Source organism: Cricetulus griseus, chromosome 2 (assembly GCF_003668045.3).
Source record: "Cricetulus griseus strain 17A/GY chromosome 2, alternate assembly CriGri-PICRH-1.0, whole genome shotgun sequence".
NCBI lineage: Eukaryota > Metazoa > Chordata > Mammalia > Rodentia > Cricetidae > Cricetulus > Cricetulus griseus.
In genome coordinates this window covers 444,538,059-444,548,501 of record NC_048595.1, presented here as the reverse complement: position 1 = coordinate 444,548,501, position 10,443 = coordinate 444,538,059, and the positions used below count along the sequence as shown (strand labels likewise).

The 10,443-nt window shown below is 54.0% G+C and overlaps 1 protein-coding gene across 17 annotated transcripts in view; it reads left to right on the top strand.

Moving 5' to 3' along the window:
- Positions 1-10,443, top strand: part of Kif1a (kinesin family member 1A) — a 64,036-nt gene that overhangs the window by 15,999 nt on the left and 37,594 nt on the right. For 7 of the 17 annotated variants that reach the window (XM_035439292.1, XM_035439291.1, XM_035439290.1 and 4 more), the window contains exons 11-18: positions 1,079-1,157; positions 2,000-2,142; positions 3,839-3,972; positions 4,788-4,867; positions 5,178-5,253; positions 7,255-7,334; positions 7,764-7,870; positions 8,875-8,958. In XM_035439292.1, coding sequence (XP_035295183.1) covers positions 1,079-1,157; positions 2,000-2,142; positions 3,839-3,972; positions 4,788-4,867; positions 5,178-5,253; positions 7,255-7,334; positions 7,764-7,870; positions 8,875-8,958 — 783 coding nt within the window. Of the gene's footprint in view, positions 1-1,078; positions 1,158-1,999; positions 2,143-2,604; positions 2,632-3,760; positions 3,973-4,787; positions 4,868-5,177; positions 5,254-7,254; positions 7,335-7,763; positions 7,871-8,874; positions 8,959-10,443 lie in introns of all 17 variants that reach the window. The other 10 variants (XM_035439288.1, XM_035439287.1, XM_035439286.1 and 7 more) reach the window with 3 other exon arrangements.

The window sequence follows — 10,443 nt, the reverse complement described above, 5'->3', positions numbered from 1 at the left end:
TTTGAGGCATTGATATTAACCTTCTCCTTGCTGCCTGAATTCTGAGTGGGGAGAGATAGAGAGATGACGGCTGACGGATGTACAGCATGGAACCCATCCTTTCCAAAATGACCCCAGGGTCCTCTCTGGATACCCTTATAGCTGGAGAAACTGACACCCAGGGTGATAAACTAGATCTTAGGTGCGACTCCCTGGCTTTCTTGGCTACATGGCTCTGCACCCCACAGTTGGCTATGCTGATATTCACCTCAGGCCAGCATCATGTGTCACGGCAGCCCCAAGGACATGGGAGCATATAGGGGCAGATGGGCTCTAGTGAGAGGACAGGAGTGTCACCACAATTGCCTGTTCCTTCACCTGAGATGAGACCTAAGTAAGAAGCAGGTCACAGGACCACAGTTTTAGCCCTAGAGGAGAGCCTCATGGAGAATCCTCTACTCATATAACCGTTCTTGGGGTCTGTGCCCAAGCCATTCTTTCCTCACAGTATCTCTAGGAGACTCACTGGAGAGGGATGTGGCCCCAAGGACATGATTCTTTGAGGTAAAGCAGGCAAGAGCATGGGCATACTCGGAGCACAGACAAGTGGGGGTCCTGAGGATTGAAGCAGGCTCAGTGTGTAACTTTGTCTGGGCTGCTAGGCCAGCTGACCCTAACAGGATTCACTATCCAATACTCCAACCACCAGGAGCCCTAGAACCACTGTTTCCTCCTCTAGCTATAACCGACTCTAAGCCAAGAATCTCATGTCAAATCCTGAGGAGAGTATTTTAAATGGAAATGATAAAAATGAGTAGAAAAAAATATTGGCCACAAATACTGAAACAAGTTTCCACACAAACAAAAAACAATAACGGAAAACCAAAAACAAGCTCTCCACGACTTATCTTTGCTGTAGGGAAAAGGAAGCCCATGGTGGGCAAAGGCTAATGAGAGCTGAGGGGCAGTCAAGGGAGGCCCGACCTGTCACTGTCTATGAGACACAGGCCTGGGATTGAGTTTCCTCTCTGGACTTCGTCATCTCCACCTGTACCTGCAGTAAGAAGACCTTGTACACAAACCGATTATCTTCCCACAGGTGGCAACTCAAGGACAGCCATGGTGGCAGCCCTCAGCCCAGCAGACATCAACTATGATGAGACCCTCAGCACACTGAGGTATGTATATTCTGCAGGTGACCCTGGAGTAAGAACATGTCTTTCCATGATCCAGCCAACACCAGTCAAAGGGTGTTCTTTTGGGGAGTGTTCTCTGGGAACTCAGAGGCCAGCAATAACTGTGCTGGAGCTCCAGGGTGCTTGTGGGCCCAGTTCTGTCCCTATTATCCTTTAGAGTCAATTTCAGGGCTAATGGTGGCCCAGAGCCCTGTGACCCCGGGCTGGAAAAGCCATGCTTCTGGCTGTGGGAGTGGAGGACTTTAAATTAGCAAATAAGGTCCAAGAAGCTCTCCCCAAATCTCCCACTATGAGGTGGACATTTTTCAGATGAGAACCGTGGGGGCAGAAGGCAGCTTGATTGGTTGGGTTGGGAATGGTTGGCCTCTACAGAGTGTACACTTTCTGTGGAAAATGGAGCCTGTGTCACATGGCATCACATGTGCCCTGTGACGGCAAACAGCATGCTGAGCTGTGACACACGTGTGTGGCCATTCCCACACACACATGCATCTTGCACCCCAGTTTTAGAATAGCCCTCTCTACCCTCGGATACCAGATTCAAGTCCAAGGGTGGTCAGTTTGGGGAAGGACACTGCCCTGTGCCTTCTGCCCCTGACCCCTAGTTCCCCAAAGTAGACAAGGCAGGCTGGACTATCCCACCTGTAGGTTGTTCCTGGACACTGGTCCCAGAGGCTATCCTTTAGGGCAGAGGGGTGATTTCTCATTCTGCCAGCCTAGGTCAAAGATTTTCTCCCCAGCCGAACTCACCAGGCAGAGTTCTGAGCGCCCCTGGGCTTGCTCTGCGGACCTACCCCCAACTCCTGTGTCTCTTTGCTGTCCAGATACGCAGACCGGGCCAAACAGATCCGCTGCAATGCCATTATCAACGAAGACCCTAACAACAAGCTGATTCGAGAACTGAAGGATGAAGTGACCAGGCTGCGAGACCTGCTGTACGCCCAAGGTCTTGGCGATATCACTGACAGTGAGTGTCCATGCCGGTCTGCCCTGGGTAGGGCAGGGGCCTCAGACTTGAGGACCTCTTGTGCCTCGTGCCCTCTCTCCTGGGGCTGTGTCCTACTCATGTGGTGTTGACACAGTTGTCGGGAAGTGTTGAAGTTGCCCAGAACTTCATCCCTCCTCCAGCTCCTGGGCAGAATGCCGCGGGGTGGGAGGCCTGGGCGGGCAAGGACTGGGCCAGGTTTTCTGGCCTTGGCCTGGATGGATTGCATGGTTTGGGTTTGGAGCTGGCCCAAGCAGGCCAGGGAATGTTTCCTGGAAGCCCACAGGCCAGCTGCAGCTGCTGGGATTTTGGTGGGTCCTATGTCCCTACCCTGAAGACCTACTCTCCCCTAAGCTATTCGCTCTGTGAGACGGGTACATGGACCCTTGGGGACAAACTGCTCTGTTTCTCTGTCTCTTCCTCCCCTGCCTGCCCTCCCCATAGCCAACACTGTGCCCGGAGGACCCAAATGTGTGTATTCCCCACTGCTGCTCTGCACCCCTGCTTTCATCCCGGCCATGGGGGCCACAGGGCAGCACGGGTGGGGAGGGAGACCCCACAACCTCTTCTGCCTCCCCTACTTCAGGGCTGTTCAACAATGGGGGATTCCATCTGTCTCCAAGCCATGTTCCTGGTTCACCTCTGTCTGTGTGGGAAACTGAGGCAATAAATAGGCAGAGTGCATCCAAGGAGACTTGGGCTAGACTCGTGAGCACCCTTCGGCTCTAGAAGGTCAGGTGGTAGAGCCTGAGGACTCGGAGGGCCAGAAAGCCATGCTATCCTGGCTCCCGGCTCCTGGCCCAAGCCTACCTCTGCCTGCTCCTTCTCCAGCTCCAGCTCTCCCCACATCTGGGTCCCTGGAAGTCTCTTGAGGCTGAACATGTCAATGGTGCTCCCAAGTCTCTTCCAACCTGAGGCCTGGATCCTTGGGGTTCACTTCCCCAGAGCCCCGTGCTGTCCTGTGTTGGCTGCTGCTTTGCTGTGTGTCTGCTTCTACTGGGAAGGGCCTGGCACCTCTCCTCCAGGTGTCACAGCCCAACTCCCCATCTTTAAGGGTGATGGAATTCTGGGGGTGGTGGAAGAGTAGGGGCTCCCTCAGGAGTGTTCTCCATGCACCTTCTCCAGGTAGTCTTTGGGCCCATTCTGGGCTCAGCGGGATGAGGAATACAGCTTGGTTTGCAGCACAGGTGCAGCCCTTCCGCAGAAGACGGAAATGGACCTTGGGGGTAGGGAGGACAGGTGCCTGAGTGAGCTTAGGTGAACTCCTGGCCTCAGGTGCAGGGGCACTGTGAGGTGTGGCTAACAGGCATGGGCCTTGGATGCAAGTACAGGGGCTGCAAAAAGGCCCCAGTCAAAGGGAGAGTGGAGTGGCTGTGGGTGCTGCTGAGGGAAGAGGGCCCATGGGTCAGGCAGGTGAGTGGCAGGGCTGAGGGTGGCAGGAGACCTTGCATGCGCTTGTCCTGGGCAGCTGGGCCAGGCTGCTGTGCCTTGCCTGTGTTTCCCGTTTCTTGCCTCCCCTGACCCTGCCTCTTGCTTTTCCCACCTGCTTCTTTCTCTTCTCTCCTTCTTTCTCTCTTGCCTTCCCTTCAGAATGCCTTAGATGTGTTCGACCTTGAGAACAGTAACCGTAACTGTGGTGGGGCCGAGCTAAGCCAAGCCCCTAACAATCTCTCCACAGTGACCAATGCTCTGGTGGGCATGAGCCCCTCATCTTCGCTCTCAGCCCTGTCCAGCCGTGCGGCCTCTGTGTCCAGTCTCCACGAGCGCATCCTGTTTGCCCCAGGCAGCGAGGAGGCTATCGAAAGGCTGAAGGTGAGGACTACCTGGTCTAGGGCCCTCCTGGGTGGGTGATGGGCATCAGCCTGTAGGACAAGGGAGGCTCAGAGAAGTGAGGGAGCACCCTTGCCTGTGACCTCTGGGATACCCCTGTATATAGCCTCACCTCTCAAGATCAGAGTGGTGTAATAATGGAAGTCTTGGGTATGCAGCTACCCTGAGGCACTGAGGCCAGCCCTGCAACAGCAGCCAGAATAGCTAGTGCATTCAGGCATCAGGCTGCATGAATTTGGATAATGAACAGAACTCCTGGGAAGTAAGTGCCTTTGAAGGTCCTTTTTTAAATTAATTAATTAATTCATAATTTAAAAAAATTTTATGTGTGTCAGGTGTTGGTGGTGCACGCCTTTAATTCTAGCACTTGGGAGGCAGAGGCAGGCAGATTTCTGGGAGTTCAAGACCAGCCCGGTCTACAAGAGCTAGTTCCAGGACAGCTTCCAAAGCCACAGAGCAACCCTGTCTCAAAAAACAAAACAAAACAACAATAAGAAATTATGTGCATTGGTTTTTGCCATGGTTGTCAGGGTCCCCCGGAACTGCCACGTGGGTGCTGGGACACTTGCTTCTTTTTCACTCCTGATTTGTTTTTCTGGCCTTGTTCTATGGGGTGTGTTCAGGAAAGTCTGTTGTACTTCACCTTGATCCTGCAGAATCTCTTATGCTGGGAGGTGCCTGGGCATCTGAGCCTCGGGGCTCTGCAGGCTCTTTCCTGGCTCCCCGTGTCCTTTGACAAGCCACCCCACAGCACAGGCACAAACTGGGGTCTCACCCTGCTCTGTCTCACTCCCCAGGAAACAGAGAAGATCATTGCTGAGCTCAACGAGACCTGGGAGGAGAAGCTGCGGCGGACGGAAGCCATCCGGATGGAGAGGTGGGCAGTGGGGGGTAGGGGTCTGAACATTCCAGAGAGTCCTGGCCCCCAAACCTGGAAACCCAAACCCTGGGGGGAGGTTGCATGTCTGCCATGGGACAAATCTGTGCTGCCTGACCCAAGCAGCTAACATGTGGCACTGGCCACTGGCCATTGAGGCCTCGAAGAGCAGATCTGTGGGTGAGCACACTCCTACAGGCGGACACTGCCCAGGCACTGCTGACAGTTCCTGGTTGGTGGGTGGGTCAGGCAGGGTGGGGCTAGGTCTGGAAACCTCTGAGCTTGTGCTGACCGAAGCTCTGTCTTCCAGGGAAGCCTTGCTGGCTGAGATGGGTGTGGCCATGAGAGAAGATGGTGGCACCTTGGGTGTGTTTTCTCCCAAAAAGGTAGGAGCTGGGCCGATGTGGACAAGGTGTTGGACCACTGGTGGATGTCAAAGTGGGCAGGGTCCCTGGGGAAGGAGTAGCAGGATGGGGTTCTGGCACAGGCATGAGCCAGCCTTACCTAGACTTTCCATTGTGTGGTGGGACATCCTGCTGTCTGAGAAACATCCCGTGGGGCTCGGGACTGCTTGAGGTTTACACTCGGTTTGTCAAGATTGTAGCAAGACTTGGGGGAGATGCCCAGGGTGGAGAGCTGAGTGTTGTGGATCTACCTCCACCCTGAGTCTGCTACTTCTGGAAGCTTCTGACCTTCCTTTCCCAGAGCAGTTCCCTGGCTGCAAGGCAGAGTGGCAAAAGTCCAGGAATATAGTCTGGTCCCCAGCCATTGCCAGTTTCTAGGCCCTGTTTTGTGTCAAAGAAAGGCTGCCCTGGAGGGAAGTGGAGTTAGTGGCTTGGGCATCTGAGAGATTGGGCCAGACACCTGTGGGCAGCTTCCCTAGAGTCTGCTGCCCTGCCTTGGTCTGGGATTGCTTGGAAACAATGCATCACATGAGAGCTTGAGGTGGCAGGCTGGGGTCATGGAGAGAGACCCAGGTGTAGGTGTCCCTGTGGGCTCTAGCCAGGCCATTCAAGGCACTGTAGCTGGTTCACTGCACACACAGAGAGCAGTTCTCTTAAACTTGCCCAAATGTGAAATACATGGCCAGAGAGGCTTTTTTTGGCATTCCAAGACTGCTGTACCACCCAGGAGCAGAGGACACAGCACTGTAGAGTCCCCACCATGTATCTCTGCGAGGGTCCAAGTAAGGCTCCACGTTGCCAGTGCATAACATTAGGCGGCTGAGCTTGTGACCGGACACCTCTGTGACCAAAGTTTGGGAAGGGCTGGGAAAGGTCATGGTCTAGCTTGGGACTCTGTGAGGACCTCAGAGTTTCCAGGACTCAGGGAAAGTAGGAAGGCCTGCTGAGTCGTCGTGATACCACCTCCATTGAGCTCTTCCTGGCTGGATGAGTTGGGGATGGCTGGCACTGATGGTCAGGACTCTGCACCCGTGCTCAAGGGTGCACTTGGATTTATAGTATAACATGGCAGTGGCTCACCCCAGGGTACCCTGGGGAAACAGGAAGCAGTCCCATCCTGGCACCTCTTCCTTGTTACAGGACCCTGGCTTGGGACACAGGGATAAGATGACTCCTTAGAATCCTGCAGGAGGGGCAAAAGCAAGAACGATCTGGGACAGGAGACAGAAGGCAGCTATCAATGGGGTGGGGTCACAGGAAGCAGACATCTAGACCTGGAGTTGGGATGCTAGCCAACATGCAGGTCCTAAGTAGCCCAGTGGTGACTCCATCAGCTGGTTCTTCCCAGGCCTCTGGGGAGACTATTCTTGACCAGGGCCCTTATCCTGCTTGCTGATAGTTTCGCTGGAGAGCCTTTGGTTCCAGGTTGTTCCCCTGGAATGACCTTTCTGGAGCATCCTTTTATGGTACAGAGGCAGGTGCCTAGGACTCTTGGGGTGGGGGGCAGGACCAACCCTGGAGCCCAGCATGTGCCCTGCACATCTAGAATCCCCCCCCAGTGCAAACACAGATTCCATCTAACCCTTACCTGAAGCCTTCCAAGAACTGGGAGCTGGGTCTCCCAGATGCCCCCAGCAGCCAAGTTCCCCACAAAATATTCAGGCCCTCCTGAGCCTGCTGTTGTCAGGAAGGCCTGAGTCTGGACTTTCTTTGTCCTTCATTTTCCTGACGAGGAGTTGCCAATCTGGTGAGGCCAGCTGAGCTTGGGGCTCTGGGGTTCTGGGTGCCCCAACTAAAGGTTCCCTGGGTACCCTTGCACTCCATGTCTCTTTTCTTCTCTGCCAGGCTGGGGAGGGCACTGTGTCCCCAGCAAGCCCGGATCTGAGGATGGTGGTAGTCTGGTGCCTGCAGAGGGCGGGCAGGATGGCCACTGTGAGGATTCTGCTTCCCCCCCAGGAGAGTGACCCTTCTGTTTCTCCCCAGACACCTCATCTTGTCAACCTGAATGAGGACCCATTGATGTCTGAGTGCCTCCTCTACTACATCAAAGACGGGGTCACCAGGTAGGGGCTGGATGGGTCATTGAGTGGAGGGAGGGGTAGCAGCTGAGGGGATTACAAGGTGAGAGAGCTATAGCATCTCCAGTCAGCCTGGATCCAGTGGTTTGGGGAGTGTAGGTCCCCTATCCCCACTAGCCCGCACTGTCTCGTACGAGCTGAGTTGGATAGCAGCTCTATGTGGTCCACAACGCTTTTTCTGAAGTGCTCCTGGGGCCATCTGGATCTCCCCACAGCTGGGCTGCACTGGTGGTCTCTCGCCCACTCTCACGTCCCCATATTCCCACAGTACATATACCTTGGTATTTAAAAACAAAACCAAAAATGAAACGTGAAAACCCAGCTGGGCATCCCTGGGAGCTGCCCGTAGGAGTGAGCCAGGCAGAGTGGGTGTGTTCGGGGCCCTGCCGCTATGCTGCCGTGGTTCCTCAACAGAGTGGGCAGAGAAGATGCAGAGAGGCGGCAAGACATTGTGCTGAGTGGGCATTTCATCAAGGAGGAGCACTGCGTCTTCCGGAGCGACTCCCGGGGAGGCGGAGAAGGTAGTGTCGTCCTCCGGCCCCCACCCTGCCCCGTCTGCTGACCTGGCATCCGTGAGACCTCGTGGGTCACCCCTATCCAGCTTCTGGGCTCTAAGTGGATCCTGAAACACACCAGTACAGGAACAGTATGAGCCCCAAGGACAGCTGAGTGACACCCTCTATTAGAAAGGTTTTTGGGAGAGGCCTGGTGACTCCTGTGGCCAAGCGGCTTTTGCTCTGGGGAGCCATATTCTGCCTGGAAGGCTGGGGCCCAGGGGCATGGTGGGTGCTGGGGCAAGGACGTTGCTAAGTGTTAGCAAGCAGGTAGGGATGTGTAGGCAGAGGAACCTCGGGCTACGTGGATGGAGCCCACTCTAGTGTTGAAGTGGTTTGGAGAGCATGCTCTCCTGTCGGTTGGGGAGCAGCTGTCTGTGGTCTGGCTACCACTGCCTGCAGAAGATGGAGCTGCCCAGTGCTGGGCCGGCCCTGCTGGTGTACCGACACTGTGTCCATGCCTCTGAGTACAGAGCTGGTGTCCAAGCCAGAAGGCATCTGACCATCCTCAGTCTTTGATTCCATTACCAAATCCCTGTCTAACTTGACCACCTTGGGATGGTGGCCCTAAACGGTGCTTGGGACAAATGTCACTCCTAGATTTCCCCACCCACAAATCCCCACTTCTTTTCTGTGCAGGTGAGTCATAGGGAACTAGGGCCTTCTGGGGACATGTTAGCCACTATTTCTTAGTCTTGTCCACTTAGAGGCCTGAGTAAGAACATGAGAAGTCAAGCCCAGCATTGCCCCCCCTCCCACCTAGTCTTGGCTTGGGCCCATGTGTCTCCTTCTTGGTATTTTTCTCCTTGACTAAATGATGGGAACCCTGGGTTCATCCAAGAAGTCTTACGCTTGGTCAGATTGTATTGCCATCCAGGAATAAGGAACCTGAATGGTGCCCACCAGGGGCCAAGAGAGCTGAGCCACCGAAGCAATGACCTCTTACAGTGCCCTTCTTATGTGTCTCGTAGCCGTGGTGACCCTGGAGCCCTGTGAAGGAGCTGACACGTACGTCAATGGCAAGAAAGTCACTGAGCCCAGCATCCTGCGGTCAGGTATGGCTGGGAGCACTAGGGGACTGTAAGGTAGTCAAATCGAAGTCTTTGTGCTCATCCTCTCGGGCATAGTTTAATCCCAACAAAAGGTAGCTTTGCTATGGACACCTGAGCAGCCCTGAGACCCTCTAGTCCCCAAACTGGTCTCTTGAGGACTAAAGTGCCTGGACCTGAGACTACAAAGGCAGAGGAGGCTCCACTCACAGAATACTGGGTTAATGGAGGTCCTGAATGGTCACTTTGTTGGACTAAGCTCGGGAGAGAGGGCAGGAGACAGACAGATGGTTGGCCAAACTGTGGTATTACAGAGCAGTCAGTGTGGGACAGGTTACCACCTTCTTCAACACCATTTTCCTGGGATTAAACAAATTTCCCACCCTGCTGCTATAAAAACCACACACATACAGCTGCTAAAGTCTCCTCCAGGAAAGTCCTATCAGATATCCCCAGACAATGTAACTGTTGTCTGCATGATGGGAGGCATGGAGATACACGTGGCTGAAGACAGAGCTGGGCAGATGAGTAATGACACATGCACACATGTGTAAGGAGACTCCCTAGGAACTGACTTACAGGAGAGTCAGTCACCATTGTGGCCATGACAAAGTACCCGGGGAAACAATTCAGGAGAAGGAGGATTGCTTTTGGCTCACAGTTTCAGAGGCTTCAGTCCATCTCCATTTTTGGGCCAGTGGTAGTCAGAGCTTCATTGTGGGAGGGTATGGTGGAGCAGAGTTGCACAGCTCTCCGTAGCCAGGAGGCAGAGGTGAGAATATGAAGGTTCTGGGAACAAGATCTACCCTTCAAGGGCATACCCTCTACTTCCTCCAACAAGCCCGCACCCTGGTGACTCACTCATCTACTGTGAACTCACCGGTAGTTTAAGCGCCAATGAAGTTAGTGCTCTCATGGTCTCATCACCTCCCCATAGTGCCCCTGGCTGGACCCCTAGCCTTCAACATCTGAACCTTTGAGGGAGACGCCATATTGAACCCACAACATTCTACTCCTAGTCTCCCAGCCTGTGTCCATCTCACAATGCACAGTGTATTCCATCTGTCTCCAAGAGTCTCCACACATGGAAAGTTCCATCATTGCTTAGGAGCCCGAGTATAAGGTGTCCTCTTAGACTCAGGGCAAACTTTGTGGCAAGCCCTTGTAAAACCAAAATGGAAATGACACACTTCTGGTATATGATGAGACAGGGTATACATTCCCACACTGAAGGGGAGGAATAGAAACTTAGCAAGGAGGAACGGGGCTGAAGCAAGTCAAAACTCAGCAGGGCAAACAATAAGTCCTATAGCTCCATGTTTAGAAGCCAAGGCATGTGGTGCTATGTTGTGAACTTTAAAGGCTTCGGTAGTCTCATCCCTCGGCCCTCTTCAGCTGTGGCCCACAAGGCTTATTTCCTGGAAAGGCTCTGCTTCTGGCTCATGGCTTTCCTCAGAAGACATTCTGTGTTCTTGGCATCTCTGGCATGCT